This window comes from Dendroctonus ponderosae, unplaced genomic scaffold, assembly GCF_020466585.1.
Source record: "Dendroctonus ponderosae isolate FM_Combo_2020 unplaced genomic scaffold, Dpon_F_20191213v2 Dpon_F_20191213_393, whole genome shotgun sequence".
Taxonomy (NCBI): domain Eukaryota; kingdom Metazoa; phylum Arthropoda; class Insecta; order Coleoptera; family Curculionidae; genus Dendroctonus; species Dendroctonus ponderosae.
In genome coordinates, this window is record NW_026018605.1 from 1 (window position 1) to 19,333 (window position 19,333).

At 45.9% G+C, this 19,333-nt stretch overlaps 6 protein-coding genes across 11 annotated transcripts; 4 read left to right on the forward strand and 2 right to left on the reverse strand.

Annotated features, from left to right (window-relative positions):
* The first annotated feature begins 541 nt into the window (after nucleotides 1–541).
* Nucleotides 542–12,911, forward strand: LOC109541805 (methyltransferase-like protein 22). Its single transcript, XM_019910774.2, has 6 exons — nucleotides 542–728; nucleotides 11,549–11,639; nucleotides 11,696–11,806; nucleotides 11,862–12,047; nucleotides 12,104–12,271; nucleotides 12,593–12,911. Exons 1-6 carry the CDS (start codon nucleotides 693–695, stop codon nucleotides 12,868–12,870), a joined length of 870 nt encoding a protein of 289 aa, XP_019766333.1. The 5' UTR covers nucleotides 542–692; the 3' UTR covers nucleotides 12,871–12,911.
* LOC109541806 (UDP-sugar transporter UST74c) lies at nucleotides 751–2,567 on the forward strand. The gene has a single exon (XM_019910775.2). The coding sequence runs from the start codon at nucleotides 1,111–1,113 to the stop codon at nucleotides 2,098–2,100; it is 990 nt and encodes a 329-aa protein (XP_019766334.1). The 5' UTR covers nucleotides 751–1,110; the 3' UTR covers nucleotides 2,101–2,567.
* LOC109541804 (protein scabrous) lies at nucleotides 2,912–7,784 on the reverse strand. Its single transcript, XM_019910772.2, has 4 exons — nucleotides 7,530–7,784; nucleotides 6,826–7,177; nucleotides 5,691–6,374; nucleotides 2,912–3,897 (listed from the first exon to the last, which is right to left on the reverse strand). Exons 1-4 carry the CDS (start codon nucleotides 7,754–7,756, stop codon nucleotides 3,196–3,198), a joined length of 1,965 nt encoding a protein of 654 aa, XP_019766331.2. The 5' UTR covers nucleotides 7,757–7,784; the 3' UTR covers nucleotides 2,912–3,195.
* A 79-nt stretch (nucleotides 12,912–12,990) lies between the features above and the next one.
* LOC125504107 lies at nucleotides 12,991–14,688 on the forward strand. Of its 4 annotated transcripts, none has more exons than XM_048665480.1 (7): nucleotides 12,991–13,092; nucleotides 13,139–13,410; nucleotides 13,476–13,504; nucleotides 13,563–13,608; nucleotides 13,667–13,752; nucleotides 13,808–13,960; nucleotides 14,018–14,688. In XM_048665480.1, the coding sequence occupies exons 2-7, from the start codon at nucleotides 13,315–13,317 to the stop codon at nucleotides 14,286–14,288; spliced, it is 681 nt and encodes a 226-aa protein (XP_048521437.1). In that variant the 5' UTR covers nucleotides 12,991–13,092; nucleotides 13,139–13,314; the 3' UTR covers nucleotides 14,289–14,688. The 4 variants fall into 4 exon arrangements, with proteins under 4 accessions (XP_048521437.1, XP_048521438.1, XP_048521435.1 ...); XM_048665481.1 differs by having other exon boundaries at nucleotides 13,670–13,752; XM_048665478.1 differs by having other exon boundaries at nucleotides 12,992–13,092; nucleotides 13,805–13,960.
* Nucleotides 14,676–15,581, reverse strand: LOC125504108 (EEF1A lysine methyltransferase 1-like). Of its 2 annotated transcripts, none has more exons than XM_048665482.1 (4): nucleotides 15,360–15,581; nucleotides 15,151–15,301; nucleotides 14,891–15,100; nucleotides 14,676–14,833 (listed from the first exon to the last, which is right to left on the reverse strand). In XM_048665482.1, the coding sequence occupies exons 1-4, from the start codon at nucleotides 15,507–15,509 to the stop codon at nucleotides 14,700–14,702; spliced, it is 645 nt and encodes a 214-aa protein (XP_048521439.1). In that variant the 5' UTR covers nucleotides 15,510–15,581; the 3' UTR covers nucleotides 14,676–14,699. The 2 variants fall into 2 exon arrangements, with proteins under 2 accessions (XP_048521439.1, XP_048521440.1); XM_048665483.1 differs by having other exon boundaries at nucleotides 15,356–15,441.
* A 54-nt stretch (nucleotides 15,582–15,635) lies between these two features.
* Nucleotides 15,636–19,274, forward strand: LOC125502310. Of its 2 annotated transcripts, XM_019910771.2 has the most exons (11): nucleotides 15,636–15,931; nucleotides 15,982–16,241; nucleotides 16,297–16,486; nucleotides 16,545–16,728; nucleotides 16,781–16,926; nucleotides 16,989–17,213; nucleotides 17,305–17,470; nucleotides 17,525–17,858; nucleotides 17,912–18,163; nucleotides 18,218–19,070; nucleotides 19,174–19,274. In XM_019910771.2, the coding sequence occupies exons 1-10, from the start codon at nucleotides 15,677–15,679 to the stop codon at nucleotides 19,059–19,061; spliced, it is 2,856 nt and encodes a 951-aa protein (XP_019766330.2). In that variant the 5' UTR covers nucleotides 15,636–15,676; the 3' UTR covers nucleotides 19,062–19,070; nucleotides 19,174–19,274. The 2 variants fall into 2 exon arrangements, with proteins under 2 accessions (XP_019766330.2, XP_048521434.1); XM_048665477.1 differs by lacking the exon at nucleotides 19,174–19,274 and having other exon boundaries at nucleotides 18,218–19,172.
* The last annotated feature ends 59 nt before the right edge of the window (nucleotides 19,275–19,333 follow it).

The following is a 19,333-nucleotide window of genomic DNA, read 5'->3' on the forward strand; positions in this document are numbered from 1 at the left end:
ATGTTGGCAGTTTCCTCAAAAAAGGCTTGAATTCAAGTTTTAGATTTGCGTGGTTTTTTTTGAGTTGCAAAATCCACTTGAACATGACGCTGCTTTTTTCGAAGTTCCTCAAGAACCATTCGAGCCACATAATTCGTTTTGGCATCGTTGGATAGAGAATTGAAAACTCGATTCAGTCGTAACAACGTCAGGAAATTCGAATAGTTTGGGCCCAGAAAGCGAAATTTGAATATCAGACACTTAGGTGCAAGATTATGCCAAAATTTCATGTTTTCCGTCTCGTTTTTGCTCATTGCCGCGAAACACAACTCTTGTAAAAAAAATTAAACCGTTATCTTCAACCACCTGGCAGATCAAAAAAATGCTTATCCTTTATTTGCATCTGACTTTACTCTATGTGCCATTCTGCATAAATTTGATGATTTTAATTGCATAAATTTCCCGAAGCGCCGCCATTGGAATATCGCCACCCATGCTTTTCCCTTTTTATTAGCTACAGGTCTGCCCTCTATGTGGCCACTGACAAAACCCCTTACCGGAACCTGCTTTTCAAAACTGACATTCGCCATAATGGCGTCTTTCCTGTCTTGTTAGCGTCTTTTGGCAAAGTTATCCAGAAAAACTGACCCAATTAAATGTTTACAGACGAAGCCAGTGCGTGGATAGCCTGAAGGACATCGCCGGTCAACTGGATGGCCAGTGGGTTTCTTTTCAACATGGACATCGACGTGAGTTTTTAACTGTTTACAATTTATAGGTTAAGGTTGGTGGGGCTCATCAAAGCCTCTGAGCGTGATTAAATGCATAATTCACAGCGTCACTGGCTTCTGCTCAGGCTAGTAATTAAGTAGATTTTTTTGTTAAGCCCCGTTCGGGAAAAGTTACCAACGGTCCACCTAGATGTCTCGGCTTGAAACAAGTCCTCTAACGACTTGACATATTGTCTTAACCTAAACAAACCGAGGAACTGCAATTGTTTAACTAATCCCTAACATTATTAATCGCTTAAGCTCATTATCTACGTGTCGGTTTTGCCTGCAGCCGCTAGAATGAGCGTAAGCATTCCCAGTGATATTTCGGTGTTTCTGCTGTGATATATCCAAACTCGCCATGACTGCCACCCAGGAAGAAGTTGCTGACCCTAAAGTGTTCCTCAAGAAGATTCTATCGGCGCTCTTCTATGCTGTTGCGTCCTTTATGATCACGGTGGTGAACAAGACTGTCCTCACCACCTATGGATTCCCATCGTTCCAGGTACTGGGAATTGGCCAAATGGCTGCGACTATTCTGGTGCTTTTCGTTGCCAAGAAGCTTCGATTAGTCAACTTTCCCAGCTTCGATTTGAGCACTTGTGGCAAGATCTTCCCGCTGCCCTTGATTTACATCGGGAACATGATTTTCGGACTGGGCGGCACCAAGGAACTGTCCCTGCCAATGTTCACAGCCCTGAGAAGATTCTCCATTCTAATGACCATGATTCTGGAGCTGTACGTTCTGGGGGTCCGGCCCATCTTTAGTGTACAGTTCAGCGTCTACATGATGGTTGGAGGCGCTGTGCTGGCAGCCAGCAATGATCTGGCCTTCAACTTGCAAGGCTACATCTTTGTGCTGCTTAACGACTTCTTCACCGCCATCAATGGAGTGTACACGAAGAAGAAGCTGGATTCCAAAGAACTGGGCAAATACGGACTGATGTTCTACAATTCCTTGTTCATGATCATTCCCGGAACGTTTCTGGCCTTTTACACTGGAGATCTGGAAGCTGCCTACAACTACCCGACCTGGAATGACCCGCTGTTTCTTAGCCAGTTTATTTTATCGTGCGTGATGGGTTTTATCCTGATGTACAGTGTGATTCTATGCACGTTGCACAACTCAGCCCTCACCACCACCATCATTGGCTGCTTGAAGAACATCTGTGTCACCTATCTGGGCATGGTGATTGGCGGCGACTACGTCTTCTCCTGGCTGAACTTCATTGGGCTGAATATCAGCGTGGTGGGCAGCTTGGTCTACACCTATGTTACATTCAAGAGAAAGGAACCAGCAGGGGGCAACTACGCCCCATTGGCCAGCACGAAATCCAGCGTGGAAGTATAGTATAAAGTTTGCTAAAGGCCATGAAACAGGGTATTGTAAGAGTAAGTAAATCAGGACGCATAGTGGGCAACAGTTTAATTGATAAATGCTGCTTAAGTAGAGGATTAAGAAGCGACATTGATTGCCTGTTAATTGATGCTGATGTTCTGTTGATTAGTGTAAACTTGCTTTAACCTTGATTGATTAGATTAATACCTATATTTGGATATTATCCAATGTTGATTCTTAATGACCTCAGTTAATACCTTGGTTGAAGAACCATATGTATATAGTATTAATTGTTTATAGATTTCTAGGTGTTTAGTCCTAAAATCCCGGTAAATATCCGCCGAGTATGTACAGTTTATGTGATTGGCATTGTCCGCCTTATAAGAGGTATTTAACAATAATTGTGCTAGAGGTTCACGTTAAGGTTAAGAGTTTGTCTGTGATTTTATTATAATAAATATATATTAAAACCTGCAAAATTCGAAGTTTTCAAGATAACGCGCATTTGAGCGAGAACTCGCGACAAAAAATTATCAAGTGCGGACAAATAAAAAAGATTTGCGTGAAAAATTCAGCAAGTGCTTTTATGAACTGTAACATTTTCAAGTTGCTACGTGCGTTGGTTTCGAAGTTATAAATTTTTCGAGAAAACACGCATTTGAGCGAGATCGTTCATTTTCTGCTCAAAATTTACCAGTGAGGAAAAATCAGAAATTTGTGGGATTGAAATTAAATTTTCAAAACATGCAGCCTTTTTCCACTCCGTGTTTATATTCCCATTGTGCTGTTTTTTACTCCGAGGGTTTGCAGAAAAACACAAATATTCATTCCCTACATACAAATATATTTACAAAGACTTATGGCAATCGGGGCAAGCAAATAACTGAAATCCTACAATAAATAAATAAGTCTGTACATGGAGACGCTCCCTAGCATATACACCTACATCTACAACAGTGTGAACTAGCTTATCTTTGGCTTTTACTGGCATGGGCCGATCCCTACTAATAAACGATTACGATACTCTATCAGTACGCAGTATATAGAAAAATATTGACTCTTTGGGGGCACTAAATGGGTAACGCGTTCAAAATCGCCCAACTCTCCTCAGCACACGTCCCTCCGCTTGACTCTCATCTCGCTCTGGGCCACAGCGATCCACTCATTCCTCGTCCCGTCAAACCAAGTCAGCCCCAAATTGTAGCGCCCGTTCAAGTTGGCGTGCTGACAATGGGAAAACCACCAGCCTCCCTCGTAGTTGCTGGCGCAATGAGTGTTGGAAATGTCCCGGTCGTTGTCCACCGTGGAAAACTCCATTCGATTCTGGTAGTCCATGGCGTCGCTGGCATTGCCATGATAATGCGACACGGTCAGCTTGAAGCCCTGCGTGTAGTCAGCGATGTGGAAGTGATCGTAGCTGGCCTCCCAGTACTTTCCATAGATATCCTTCATGTTGATGCTGAGCTGGGTGCAATTGTCTTTGGTCAGATGGTGCAAGTTGCGGTTGCCCAGCCAGTGTTCGCCCGTGGCGCTTCCGAAACCGTTGCTGTACTCGTTCCAGTTGCGGTTGAAGTTGATGCTGCCATCGTATCGTTTCTGGATCGTTGTCCAGCCGCTGTCGCATCGTGCCAGAATCGGCTCGCCATCTCCTGGGGAGATCAGGTAGATTCCTTTGGGACCGTCCACTGAACCACAGTCTCTAGGCAACTTGTTCACTATGCTCTTGTACTCGCTTTCGAAGCTCTGCAGCTCCTCCACCAGGTGGATGGTAGACCTGGTGGCGTTCACGTCCGTTAGAACCGATTCTTCCTGTAAATTGGAGCATTGATTAGTTGTGGGACATTTGTGGGATTAAGTTATAAACTTTTCAAGAGAACGCGCTTTTGGGCGAAGTCGCTCATTTTCTGCACAAAATTTTGCAAGTTTGTAAAAATCAGAAAGTTGGGGGATTTAAATGCAATTTTGAGAACGTGCAGACTCATTCTGCACAAAATTTTGCAAGTTTAAAAAAATCAGAAATGCGGGGGATTTAAATGTAATTTTCAGAACGTGCAGACTCAATTGTCTTCTTCGGACTGTAAAGATTTCAAGTTTCTACTTGCTTTCGGTTCAAAGTTATGAACTTTTCAAGAGATCGCGCTTTTGGGCCAAAGCGCTCATTTTCTGCACAAAATTTTGCAAGTTTGTAAAAAATCAGGAATTTAGGGGAATTTAATGTAATTTTCGGAACGTGCAACCTCAATTCTCTTCTCCGGGCTGTACAAATTTCAAGTTGCTACTTGCATTCGGTTCGAAGTTATGAACTTTTGAAGAGAACGCGCTTTTGGGCCAAAGCGCTCATTTTCTGCACAAAATTTTGCAAGTTTGTAAAAAATCTTAATTTTGGAGCATTTAAATGTAATTTTCAGAACGTGCAGACTCAATTGTCTTCTCCGGACCGTAAAAATTTGAAGTTGCTACTTGCTTTCGGTTCGAAGTTATGAACTTTTGAAGAGAACGCGCTTTTGGGCCAAAGCGCTCATTTTCTGCACAAAATTTTGCAAGTTTGTAAAAAATAAAAAATGTGGGAGATTTAAATGCAATTTTGAGAACGTGCAGACTCAATTATCTTCTGCGGACTGTAAAAAAATCAAGATGCTACTTGCTTTCGGTTCGAAGTTATGAACTTTTTAAGAGAACGCGCTTTTGGGCCAAGGCGCTCATTTTCTGCACAAAATTTTGCAAGTTTGTAAAAAATCAGAATTTTGGGGGATTTAAATGCAATTTTCAGAACGTGCAGACTCAATTGTCTTCTCCGGACTGTAAAAAAATCAAGTTGCTACTTGCTTTCGGTTCGAAGTTATGAACTTTTTAAGAGAACGCGCTTTTGGGCCAAAGCGCTCATTTTCTGCACAAAATTTTGCAAGTTTGTAAAAAATCAGAAATGCGGGGGATTTAAATGTAATTTTCAGAACGTGCGGACTCAATTGTCTTCTTCGGACTGTAAAGATTTCAAGTTGCTACTTGCTTTCGGTTCGAAGTTATGAACTTTTTAAGAGAACGCGCTTTTGTGCCAAAGCGCTCATTTTCTGCACAAAATTTTGCAAGTTTGTAAAAAATCAGAAATGCGGGGGATTTAAATGCAATTTTCGGAGCGTATAAACTCATTTGTCTTGTCCGGACTGTAAAAATTTGAAGTTGCTACTTGCTTTCGGTTCGAAGTTATGAACTTTTCAAGAGATCGCGTTTTTGCTCCAAAGCGCTCATTTTCTGCACAAAATTTTGCAAGTTTGTAAAAAATCAGAAATTTAGGGGATTTAAATGCAATTTTGAGCACGGGTAGACTTGATTGTCTTTTTCGGACTGTAAATATTTCAAGTTGTTACTTGGTTTTGGGTTCGAAGTTTGAATGAACTTTTCAAGAGAACGCGCTTTTGGGCCAAAGCGCTCATTTTCTGCACAAAATTCCCTGCACAAAGTCCGAAAAAATTATAATTTTTGCGCGATTTGAGTGAAATTTTCAGAACGTGCACTCAACTGTCTTCTATGGATAAAGATCGAGCTTTGCTTTCTCTGAAAACGTGTAATACGCCATCAACCGTAATTCACTCTGTATACTGTACCTTCAGGATGTGGTTGTGGAGGTGGGAATTCTGGACGGCGGCGCCCTTTTCCAGGTTGTCCAGATGTTGGCGCAACTTCTGTAGCTCAGCCGCGTCCTCGCTGTCCTTGTCCTGGAGCTTGGACACGCTGAAGCTGATGGCTTTCATCGATTCTTTGATGTTGTTGTGGTCCTCCTTCAGGGGCGCAATATCAGCCACCATCTGGCCCGTCTGGCTCTCCACCTTGGAGATTTCCTTGCGCAGCTCAGGCAGCGCCTTATCCACTTTGTTCTCCAGCGACTCCACGTTCTCCAGCAGCTCCAGCATGGAGAGATGGACCTTGTCGAAGTTGTCGATCTGCTTGGACAGCTCGGCAATGTGGCCGGTGTGGATCAGCTGCTGCTCACTCAGGTTGTTCAGCTGCTTTTCCAGAGCGAGCACCTGCTGAAGGTCGAGCTCGTTGATTTCATTGATGTGGTTGCTCTCGTGGTTGGATTGCTGTTGCTCCTCCAGCTGCTTGACTCGGTCTTGGAGGAGGGCGTTCTCCTTGTGGAGGGAGCGTGTGGTTTTCTCCAGGTGGACCACGTGCTGGCGCAGCACCCGCTGGTGGCGCGGGTGGCTGCTGTTTTCAGCTGGAAGTGGAAGGGTTTCCTTCTCTTGCAGCGCTTTCATGTCGTGCGCCCATTCCAGTTGCATTGATTTGAGCTGGAAGAGAGTGAAATTGTCGATTGGTTTCAAAGACATGGACAAGATGGACGTGGGTAGTCCTTCATTTGGATTTCAACGTAATTTCTTCGCTCTCAAATAAGGAATTTTGTTTGTGAAAAGGCGCAATTTCTACAGCAGGACCACTCGAATTTCACTTTACAGAAGAAAACGAGAAGAATGGGGGAGACCCTAAATACCGATGTGACGACATCGGGAGGCAGGTGTTGCGCGTCCAACATACGTGCGTTTTCCACCTGCCCACCGCAGCCAATCGCGTGCGAGAAAGGCATATAAAGGTACCCGTATCGGTTTTCGACTGTTCGGGTGCCTACAGGGGCTCCACATTCCGTTCGGCTGTTTAGAAACAGCCGACCGCATTCCGGCCTGTTTTGAAAGCGAATTGCTGTGTCGTCACACAGTCTGCTCCACTTTTCCCCCCATATCTCACCTGGTTCCGCAGGCGCCCGTTCACTTCGGCCATGCTCCTCCAGTCGCTCCTCAAACTGTTCAGCTCCTCTTGGAGGAGACGCATGTCGGCCTCTTTGCGAGCGTTCAGCGTCCGGAAGCGCTCCAACTCGCCGCTGAGGCTGGAAATGTCGCTCTGGAGTAGGCTAATCTGCGCCTGATGGACCTCGTGGTCCTGCAGCAGGATGGAGGAGTTGAGGGTGTTTTGGAGTTCGGAGATTTCGCTGCGCAGCTCCTGAACGGTGTTGGAGAGCCATTTCACTGTGAGTTTCTCGTTTTTTGATTGAGGTGTCGGCGGCGCTACTGTGCCGGTGCGGAGCTGGTCAATTTCCGTTCTGGAACATGCAAAATACGTCTGGGTTAGAGGATGGGGGAAAAACTCCACTCCACTCTACAAGTGTTTGTAGTTTTTCCAGGTCAGTGGAGAATTGATTTTCCTTAAAGGGCATTAGAGTTTATTGGCCGGTGGGGCCGAAATTGATTAAAACCGGCCAATAACAATAAGGTGCGGTTAATCTTGGGTTTCGCTTTCGCCTGCCCCTCGGCTTTCCGGCAGGAAATTAGATACGTAAGGGTGGGCCGCATGGCATTGCATCGCCTAACTAAGCGGCAAATTGCCGATTTGGGTTTCCGTAACTCAATCAGCCTGCCAAATTGCGCAAGAAAATTTCCACTTGAAAAACTCACTTTAAGCTCCTGACTTGGTCGCGTAACTCCTCCACCTCGGGGCCGTTAAACACTGTCCTCCGCACGCTCTCCTCAATGCTCCTCAAGTCCTCAGTTCTGCGCTCCACCAGCGCCTTCACCTGTTTGCTCAGCACCCTCAGATCGTAGTCGGCGTCGCCGATCGCGTTTTGGGCGCCGATTTGCACGAGCACAACACTCACGATCACCGCAAAGGCCGTAGATCTCATGGTCGTCGTTTGTTCTTGCCTCAGCCGAGCTCGTCTGAAGACTGAAGCCGCTCTGGGGGGCTCCGATCGGTTTTATCGCCGTCGGAAGGGAGATGGGGCGATCGGGGTGGGCGCGGAGCGAGCGAGCGAGAGCATGGACGAAAGGTGTTCGCAGGCAGGTGTTGTTGTTGAAGTGGCGTTTTGTTTTATTTCTGGCCCTCTCAGATGACCACCGAGTTGATGAGAGTAGGAATTTGTTCCGGGCTCAGTTTTTTTCGGCGGTTTTGGCGTGAGAACATGGCGGGATTCAAAACCCCGCAAAATATTTTTGCAATTATCGGATCTCCACACGCCGTTGGCCGGCCGAGCAACTCGACCATGTCCATTATGCGGGAGGATGATGGACTTCCGACCTATTTCCGTTAAAATAAAGAGACAAACGGCCGTTTTTTCCCCTTTGTGCTTGCCGCACAAAACCACCTGCGGAATACGTTGGGTTTTAATGGCATAGTTGGGCGCAGTTGGGCGTGAAAAGGGTTCAGAAAAAACTTCCACTCGGAACTTTTCACATCGACTGAAAGTCAAAACCTGAGTTGAGTGAGTGGAAAGACCCGAACAGCGCCCGATTTCACCTAAATTGACCCCCTGTTTGGGTTCGCTACAATGTAACCGTTAATTGGTTGGGATGCATTAAACAAATTCTTGCATGTACGTGAAAAAAGGCGCATCCCAGTCGGTTGCTCGCTTGAAAAAGCGAGTAAAACCAATTTTTACCTGAAAAATATTGTGGAACCGCAATATATCGACTGATTATTTGGAATGACTGACCAAAAACACAACATCTGCCGCTCGTGTGCGTTTCAATGGGCCGAAAATGAGAAGTTCGACCTGATTGGTTTTATCTCGTCTCTTCGGCTGCATGGCCTATTAGTTCCACAGCTCAATGGGCGCAACAAGTGCGATTTTTTGCTGTTTTGTCTGGCCGACCAGCAGCATCAGCTTGGAAATGCACCTAAATTGATCTGCTGGGGTGGCAGGCCTTGAGAGGGTGGTAACTAACGCATATGCTGTAAGACAATTTTCAGCTGCGACAGCTGCAGAGCACAAGAGCCCGCACGTTGGACGGCTGTTGGACGCGTGCCGATAATCTGTTGCAGTGGCGGTACCAAAGTCGCGCTTGTTTGGGTTAAGAAAATTCCCGGAAATTCCCTGAAAGGGGATGAAAGTCGAAACTTGTTCCACTTATAGAACGCACTTTGCCTTGTAAAACGCACCTGCAAGTAAATTTCAAACTTTACTGGTTTCTGGGAAAATAAATGCCAAACTTTGGCCTGCAGAAACCGGCACAAGGTTCCATCGGAAATTTGCAAAAAAATCTCTAAAATACCCTGATGATGACTGAAAATAGAAAATGTTTCCTCTTATAAAATGCGCTATGCCCTACCTACCTGATTCATGCAAAATTCGATACCTGTTTTGACTAGTTTCAGAAGAGTCAACTGTGAAACTCCGGCCTCCCTAAACAAACTCTACAAAAATTCTGAAAATTCCTTCAGGATGACTTGAATTCGAAACGTTTTTCCCTTATAGAACAGACCTTGTCCTACACACTTTATACATAAGTGACTCGCTAAGTTTTCTAGATTTTTATGAAATAAATGCCGAACTTAGGCCAGCAGAAGCAACTTCAAAACTCGAAGGTACCTTCAAAAATTTACTAAAAATTGCCTGATGATGGCTCAAGATCGAAACTTTTTCCGCATTTAAAACGCGCTTCGGTCTATAAAATGCAGTCGAAAATCAATCTTCAGCTTAACTGGTTTTTGGGAAAATAAATGCCAAACTTTGGCCTGCAGAAACTAGCACTTGATTTCATCGGAAGTTTGCAAAAAATCTTGGAAATACCCTGATGATGACTGAAAATAGGAATTTTTTTCTCCTATAAAATACGCTATGCTCTACCTAATTCAGGCAAAAGTCGATGCCTGTTTTGACTAGTTTCAGAGGAATCAACTGTGAAACTCTGGCCTGCCTGAACAAACTCTAAAAAAATTCTGAAAATTCCTTCAGGATGACTCGAATTCGAAACGTTTTCTTCTTATAGAACACACCTTTCCTACACAATTTACACATAAATGACTCGCTAAGTTTTCTAGATTTTTATGAAATAAATGCCAAACTTAGTCCAGCAGAAGCAACTTCAAAACTCGAAGGTACCTTCAAAAATTTACCAAAAATTGCCTGATGGTGGCTCAAAATCGAAACTTCTTCCACATATAGAACGCGCTACGGTCTATAAAATGCAGTCGAAAATCAATCTTCAGCTTAACTGGTTTTTGGGAAAATAAATGCCACTTTATCCTGTATAAACAAGCAGTCCATCGCAAGTTTGTGATGGAAAAATTTATCAAATTAGCCTGATGATGTTTCAAAAGCGAAATTTTTAGCACTTATAAAACAGACAATGCCCAATAAAATCCGTACAAAAGTCACTCTCTAACTTAACAGGCTTCTAAGGAAATTACTGTTAAACTCCGGTGTGAATAAGCCAGCGCAAACTGCGAACCAAATTTGAACAATTCTCAAAAATTTCCTGAAGACGATTCAATATTGAAACCTTCCACTTATTCAACAGACTTTTCCCCAGAAATGAGATTCAAAAGTGATTCGACAGTTTCTCAGTTGCTGAGGAAATAAATGTGAAATTACGACTTGCTCTCCTAAAAACATGAATTTTGAAACGCAATTTTGAGCGCAAATTAGCTTTAAAAGTGAGAAAGTAATTTTTGGATGCATTTTGTAGGACAAAGTCCCTTCTAAAAGTAAGTTAAATTTCAAGAAAATTGACACATTTTCAAAATTGCGCTTAAAAAATTTGTCCAGTTTGTTGAAACTTAACACACAAACAAAAGAACTTCGTCTTACAAATACATCCAGAAATTCCTTTCTCACTTTGCAAGATTGAAACTTTTCACACATGCAAAGCAGATTTTGCCCTACTAAATTCAAAGGAAACTCTATCGCTTTGCTGTTTTTCGGACAATTAAATGCCAAAAAAACAAGTAAAAAGTTCGAAGGCCAAGGAGAATTTTGAAAATTTGTCAAAAATTCCTAAAAATGACAAATTTCGAAACAGTGTTCACTTGTAAAATGAACTTTTCCTACAAAACGCATCCAAAATATACTTCCTCACTTTGTATAAGCAAATTATTCTCAACTCCGGCCTGCAGAAACCAGACGGGATTTTGAAAAATTTCTGAAAATCGTCTGATGTTGACTGAGATTCAGTACTTGTTCCACTTATAGAACCGGATAGAAGAGCCTGTGCTTTATAAAATGCATGCAAAAAGCACTGCCTAGTTCTACTGATTCCTGCAAAATCCAATCGAAACTTTTCTTACCTATAGAACGCACTGTGCCCTACAAACTGCATGCATTTGAGAAATAACCACTGGCTGCGCCTCTGATCTTGCAAGCTGCAGCGGTCGGCCCTAAGTGAGACATGCCCGCATCTGCCCCGTTTGATAAAGAAAACTTGTTGTCGTGCATTTCAAGCCTTCTTAATGGCAAATAGTCTGGTCCCATTAATGTCCCTAGGGATTTGCGTATAGGTTCTTCCCTTCTATTGCCGCTTGGCCTTCTATCAGCTATGACGCTATATTGTGGTGTTGGACAAAACTGTAAAAACTAAACCGAGCCTATCAATGAAACTTGGCAAAGATTCAATTGCTCCTGCTGTCGGCCGGCAGCTGCTGGTCGACATCAGTGCACATTTATCTCAAAGTGAGCGTGTTAAGTAAGCATTTTTTGCAGGCGATGGACGACGAAGCCTACGAAATCTCCTCGGAACTGTATGAGGAGCACGACTACACCTCCAAAGCCAAACCGACAATAAACCCCAAAAGTATGATCGCTGACTTGACCTAAAAAAAAATCAGTATGCAAAACTGGGCTTTCTAGATGTGGTCAGCGATTTTCACTTCGAGCTGCCCAGCTACCGCCTGACGGACAAGGAGGGCGACCTGCTAGTGGCCAGGAACAAAACCCAACTCTCCCAGTGCCTGGAAATCGGTAAGTGAAGCCCGATTCAACTGCCTGGGTATAGGCAGCAGCCCCTTTGCTCTAGAACACAGCTACAGCACCAGCCTGGACCTGGTGGGTTTGCAGCTGTGGCGAGGATCGCTGCTATTGGCCGATTGGCTGCTGGATAACTCCGCCTCCTTTGCCCCACGCCACTCCATCCTGGAGCTGGGCGCTGGAGTGGGGCTCACCTCCGTGGTAGCTGCGATGTTTGCTCCAGTGATTTGTACAGGTTGGCAGGTTTTTCGCGAATTTCTGCGCCTAGTGAGATCATTTGGGGTGTTCCAGACGTGGACCGGGGGCAGATTTTCCAGATTATCAACGCCAATGTGAATAGGAACCGGCACTTGGCCAAGCATCCGGTTGAGGTGCTGCAGCTGGATTTTACCGCTGATGGTTTACCCGAAAAAGTTCTAGCAGCGCTGCCGCAAGTGAAAACTGTGATTGCAGCGGATGGTACGTGCCCCCTTTTCTGTGCATATTTGTACGTTGTGATTGGTGCAAAATGGTTTGTTGATGGAAATCGGGTAATTTTCTAGAACATCAGGACTTTGTGGGCGCTGTTAACAATGTGCTCATCTTATAGGAAAACTTGTGAGCTAATTTTTTTGGTGGGTTGGTTGCGAAAATGAGGTTTACGACCAGTTTTTTTTATCAAGTAGTAAAAAGTAGTAAAAATACTGCTATGAAGAGTTGTTGGCATTATTTTCGCTCAACCTTTTAGCGCCCACAATCCTGTTTGAGACCGTTTTTACAGCAGGAAATGTTTTTTTTTAGTAGTGTACGATGACCGTCTTACAGAAGCTTTTGTTAAAACGGTGAAAAAAATACTGGACATTCCCCCGAGCAGGAGCGTGCTGATCGCTCTGGAAAAACGCTACGTTTTTACCATTAGCGACTGTGATACGTGCGCGCCTTGCTATGAGCATTTCCTGGAGCAGCTGAAGGTCTTGGGCAACGTTACTATTGAGGCCGTTCCCACCGATTTTCCTCAATATTTCCGCTATGATCGCTGCAAAGAGCTGGTCCTGTGGAAGTTGACCTCAAAGTTCTGAAACCAGTCGCTGCTTCAATATATTATTTTTTTATACATAAACTACGGGACTTTGCGGTGCTTATTGCCCTCAACCTCTTTTCCTGTCGCTGCTCCATAAAACCCTGATAAAAACGGCGCTATTGCCGCTTCGCTAAATCCCCAAATGGCATCAGTGCTTTGAAGGTAGTGTAGTCTAGGGTTATGTTCCTCTGTGTCAGCGACCAGTGTTCTTTGATTTAAGGTAAGTTCCATTATTCCCACACAAAAGACTTATAGGCCCTTTACAGTGTTCCGGCCGAAGCCCGTCCTAAGAAGAATTGACTGTTGATGCCTTGGCAAGCCCTGTTTTAGGCCCCCCCTAGTTCACCCACAACTGCCCGTTAAAGTAACCACGGATTTTACGGCTGTTTGGGCCCCAAATGGGGGCTAATATTGATGCAGTCCTTTGGGGGCTGCCACCGCCATGGGAAACTGCCTCACCAGTTGTCTGCCTAACAACAGCGACAATTTCAACGCGCTCTCGAAGTCGGGGAGCGATTTATCCGCCCTGGTTGATGAGGTAATGAAAATGAGGCCCCACTATTGCCAAAATTCGGTTAATTGATCGCATACTTTTTCGTTTAGATGGATGACGCTGCTGCGGCCGACAAACGGTAACAACTAGTGTTTGCCTGCCTCCATCCATCCTGCAATCATTTCCGTTGATTTTAGGTGTTTTATCTCCAGGCTGTTCCACAGGAGGAAAGACAGAAAAGAGGTGAACACTGAATGGAACTCCGTGGGCTTTTGATGGAGCTTAATTGCTTTGTTTCTAGAAGGCCTCAACTGGTGTGGTCGCGATGCTAAGGCCGCAACTGTCCTACCACAGGCTGTCCGAGTTGCCCAGAGCCTCCCTCCAGAGGTACTAAGACGTTTTATTCAACTGCGCAGATAATGAGGTACTTGCTCTTCAGCAGAGACATCCAGCTGCAGTTTCTGGACGCCAGGGCTTTGTTAAGCAGCGCCAGCCTCTCCACTAGAGCCTCCACACCGGAAAACTCTCTGGAGCTGGAATGGGAGCACGAGACTCTGCCCTGCTCCATCATCCATGAGGCATCAGGCAGCTCTTGGTACTGGAAATTGGGTGGTGTTGCAGCTGGATTTTTTTAACCGACCAAGTGTTTCAGGGCAACTTCCATATTTCCCGAAGACACTCTGACGACTCAGGCCAATCGCAGTCCGCTGCATGCCGTCAATGTGACCGAATCGGACTATTCCAGAGTGTCGTCATCGGCTAACAGTCTGGAATGGGACAGTGTTCAAAACTCCGTGCATTCGGAGGTTTTGGACACTGACACCCAGTTCCTGCTGAACGAAATAGATAGGCTAACAATGCAGGCGCTGAAGGAAACCGGAGCTATTCAGGGCGACGTAAGTTATCTGGACGATGCGCTTTAATCGAACGATTTTCCCGTACTCACAAGACTGTAAAAGGATGTTATAGGTACTAAAACCAAAGGTATTTTTTTTAAGAACCCAGTACCATTTTGTATGCTTTTACCTCACGCTGTGTTACAGTTTTAACCAGTCCACGAATCGATGTTCGTTAATGTTGTAAATACTACGTGAATGTGATTATTTTAACGCAGTTAAACGCCTCAATATTGTTAAGTTTGCACCATGTGAGTTACATATATGATAGAAGTATAGCAATAATGGCCACCGGAGTTGTGTTGGGACCAATTGGATTGGGTTGCTCTCCTCTAAACGTTCGAACGCATCATATCCCAGATTTTCGTTAACCGGGCACATATCACGCACGTGAAATGAATGGAATAAAATAGCTTTTTCAATCTTATTCGTTTATTGCTAGGACACGTCCCTCGTTTTGTGGAAGTTCGTAAAACACCAAAACTCGTTTGCCAGATTGTTGCGATGATGGGGCTCGAACTTGTGCTTCTCCAAGTCCAGCAGCCTGCTCGCCAAGTCAGCCATTATTGCCCCTTAAACGGAACAGTCGTTAGCTACAGGGGACTTACCCATTGACTACTGTTGCTTACCGGTGCTTAATATTATGCGCCTTTTTGTAAGGAACTTCATTGTAACCGCCGTTTTCGTCAGACATTCGTCGGATAGAAATGGAGGGTCGGCCACTACTATGTCGTAGTAGCTGCTTTTATCTCGGGGGATGTTCAAAGGCGACCGATAGTCGTAAAAGACAAAGTCGCCCCCAAACACTGCAAACCTCCGATCGAACTCGAAGAGCGTCACTGAAAAGTTCGCTAAGTTTCACTTAGGCCTGGGCTGCAGGCGTTTTTACCTTCGGCTTCGGGCCCTGCCCGCTGTTTCATCTCCGTGTAAAGCGTCGGGCAGGAAACAAGGGCGATTTTTGCGTTCGTCCCCACAGCTTCCAGTGTCATATCCACTAGTCCCTTGATCGTGCGTTCGTCGTACCAAAACTGGCTGAGTTGCTGCAAAAGCCGCTCTGTTAGAAGAGCTTTCGCGGCTGGAAAGCCCCTAATTACTTGCCCAGTCCTCACTAAAGTCCCCTTTGACGGAAACATCACGTGCAGACATTTCCATGGCCTCTCGCTCCTCTTGCTCTTTGTAAAACTCCTGCAGGGCCGCAAAAGCGCTGGCCGACAGCTGCGGCAGCTCACTTTCCTCGTCCGAAGGCATGTTTTCAGCCCCTTTTCCTAGCAAATGCTTAACCTCACTTCAGTCAAACTTTGTATTTCACGACGTTGTCACGGTTTCTTGTGGAGTTGAGGTTAAATGCCACTGACAGTGAGAGGATTTAATGAAAAAAATAAGATCAAAAATTAAACTAGTTGCAGTAGCACGCTATGTCTGGCTTGGAAGGGGCCATACAGGCCCTACAGGGCTCGCCCACCCCCAAGGCCTTGGTGAAGGCCCTGATCTGCATTCGCCATGAAGTGGACTGGCCCAAAAAGAGACAAAACGTTGTCCTGCTCAGAACTAAGGGCGCCCTGAAGCAAATAGCTGCGATTCTACTGGCCACCAACCAGAAAAGCTGCCTGGATTTGGCGCTGAGCATCCTGGGCAATTGCATGATGGAGCGGGCATGCACCAATGAATTAGTAAGTTTGCTCTGTCCGCATTTTGATTTGGTAAGTGATGGTTTGTGTAGGTGACCCAACACGGCATCCTGTCCATCCTGAGCCAGCTGCTGAAACGACACGCGAACCAGGACAGTATCAATGGAAGGACGTTCCGAATAGTCGGAAATATGTGCCATCATCGAGACCAATGGGCTACGCTCATGATTAATAAAAAGCCCACAATAGTTTCGCATATAGTGAAAGTAGTGCAGGCCGCCTCCAAAGACCAGCTGCCTGATGGGGAGAAAATCAGCGAAGCCACCCTGGTGACGGCGCTGAGGGCGCTAAGGTAGTAAAGCCTTGAGTGATCATGGCCCTTTTTGAAACAAGCAATTTTTTTCCAGAGAACTTCAAAACAGCAACACCGTGAAATGTTTGGTGAAGCAATTCGGGGCTCTCAAGGCTGTGGGCTCCCTTTTCATCAAGTACAGCGAGCGATGGCAGGCGTGCAAGGAAAACGAAAAAACACTGCTGGACATCATCCGGGTGATCCACGAGTATTCGCGATTTAGAAACTACGATTCTATTCTAGAGGTGCCGTTTTAGCCTGCGTTTTAGCCAGCGGAACTAACGATTTTTGGGGCGTTTTCAGTTGAGAAGTACCGATAGAGGCGACTCGCTGGTGCATTTGAGCAGCATCCTGATTCTGGACCCGCGCAAGATCGTGAAAATCGTGATGAACTTTATCAAAAGCTGTCAGTTGCAGTCCGAGCTGCCCATTCCCGAAATCTGCACCAAATTTATCGAAGTTCTAGAGGAGCATTCCATTGTGAAGGGTACCAGCCTGGGAATATTGCCAATAGCAGTTTTATAAGCCTGGTGTTTTAGAGTTTCAGGGCCAGTGCACCGAGTATTTGCAATGTCTTTGTTACCTCCTCGACCATCCAGCCAACCGCAGCCTGGAAAGGTGCGGCCGAGCCATTCCGTTGCTCATCAAGGTTCTGAGCGATTTCGACGAGGCTTCCAATAACATTGTAAGCCGGACATTTGAACAACCCGAGCGCTCGGTTTTAGGGCGGTTTTGCTTCCGTTTCAGGTGAACTGTTGCATCATTCTCATCCACACTTTGAACAAGTTCAGGTACGATGATAAACTGATTGCTGAGCAGCTGGCCAATGACATCATTCCGGTGCTGGTTGGGAAGCTGGCGTGGCTTGTTGGGCCTCCTGATGTGGTCAACTTCAAGCACCTCAGCGAGAAGAGGCGCAAATACACATTTTCCAATTCGAGCATTGTCAAGAAACGGCTGCGTTATCCTGATGTAAGTATAGGATGGAAACGGTAGGATCTACATTGTGTCCACGTATACTAACCTGGACGCACTGTTTTCATTGGTATATTTGGATTTCCAGACCTTGAAAGAATGCGGCAGCAGCCCAAATTCCAGCGACGATGAACTGGAATTTTACCGGAGCTGCATGAGAAGTCCCAGTCCCGGATCCAGCTCGGACAGCGACAGCGGAAACGCGCTGTCCTGGAGCGAAGGCGGCATCAGCCCGAATCGCTCCCTAGCTCACGGTTGGTGCGCCCCAAATCACCTCGATGCAAATTTTTATGAGGCTGAATTTCCAGAGTCGGACTCAGACGATTATTCGCCGGTCTGCAGTGAGGTGGACGAGGCGGATTTTGGAGCACACGACCACGATTTCCAGGACTTTGGCGAGCTGGACGAAGTCAATCCGGCGGTGGAGGAGGCTGGAGATGCCGCATCTGAGGACAGCAGGTCGAACGTGCGCCGCTCCCTCCAAGTGTCACTCTGCCATGAAATCGTCGCCCTCATCAGGTCCTACCTCAAAGTGCAGCCCCATCACCCTCATCTGGCCAAAGTGGAGCTGGTGATGCAGCTGACCAAATGCGCCATCAATGAACAGTTCGACGTCAAAGACGTAATCTGTGAGATTGTCAAGTGAGTTGGATGCCGGGGCTGGGATGGGATGGACAATGCCCAGTTTTCTTTAGGTGTGGGGAACATTTGATATCCCTGATGCAGACCAACTACATCCACACGCTGAACGACATGCGGAACATCCCGGCCAATCACGAGACCTGCTCCCGGTGTCTGTTCAACGCCCATTTCACCTATCGCATTCTGAAGAGTTTCAGCGAAACAGCGGAGTCGGGAGCTGGCAAAGGCGACATCGCCCATAAGTTGATGCGAGGCGACTGGAAGGTCAAGCAGAGCTTGGTGCTGGTGATTCCCTACATCATAGCGTAACTTGCCCAGCTTCTCATCGGGGGCCGGAGTAATAGCTTGACGGTTTGCAGGAATAGGTCAATCCTGGGAAAACTGATGCTGAACTGCGGCGGCTTGGACGTGCTGATGAAGCTGCTGCAGGAAAACGACGGTCAAGACAATCGGCGCAGCCTGAAAGTGCTGGTTCAAATGGCCCACAGTGTCCTGATCAACAACCCGAAGTCGCTCTCTGTCCGCACTATGGGCTGGCCCAAGCTGGCCATTGGCGAGTATGAGCTGGCGGAAACTTGCAGCAACGTGGTGTCGTTCCGATTGGATGACGGCTGCCTTATCCCATCCGACCGCGACTTTCTAGTCAAGCAATCCGACTTCTTCAAAGGCCTCCTGGATGGACACTTCAAGGAGAGCGAACAGGCTGAAGTGGCGCTAGCCGAAGTGGAGTCCAAGAGCTTCAAGTGTCTGCTCTTTATCATACAGGCGATCGAGCTGCAGAAGCCATCCAAAAACATTGAAATTGTTCTGGATCTGGACACTTTGCTTGATCTTATCTCGCTATGCGACCGCTTTCTACTGAGCGATTTGTGCTTGATCATCACAGACACAGTGCAACAGTTTCATATTGCGGTGGACACAGTGCCGCTCATCTACAACTGGAGCGTGGAATCTGGCACCAACTTGTTGCGGATCGAAAGCGTGGCTTTCGCCCTAGTGGCCTCAGTCGATGATCGTGAACGTTACGCGATGATTCAGAAGCTGTTCGCTTTGGGGTACAAGAAGCAGCTGCTGGGCGATATCGATACGTTGCTCAGACGCTATCTGAGCATCAGCGACTACAGCCCGCTGCGAAAGTCTCATGCCATCAAGCGCGACGCTATGAGAGAGATGAAAGAAAGTCTGTTGAAATATAGGCATTGATCTATGTTCGTAAGTTTCAGATGTAAATAGCCCATTTTGTATATTGTAAATTGCAAGTTCGGAATTTATTATTATTATCAGCTATTAAGAAAACGGAATATTTATTTTTTAGGCGTGGTTTTAATGAATTCCCTGAAACATAAAGACCGTCATTGGCACCAGTTATTAAGCTGGGAGCGCGGCCTTTATCGGTAAGTTTTCCATTTTAAACAAGGGTCTGCGGGTGGAGCTAAAACAAACTGAGAACGGGATTGGAAATAAATTAAGCGGAT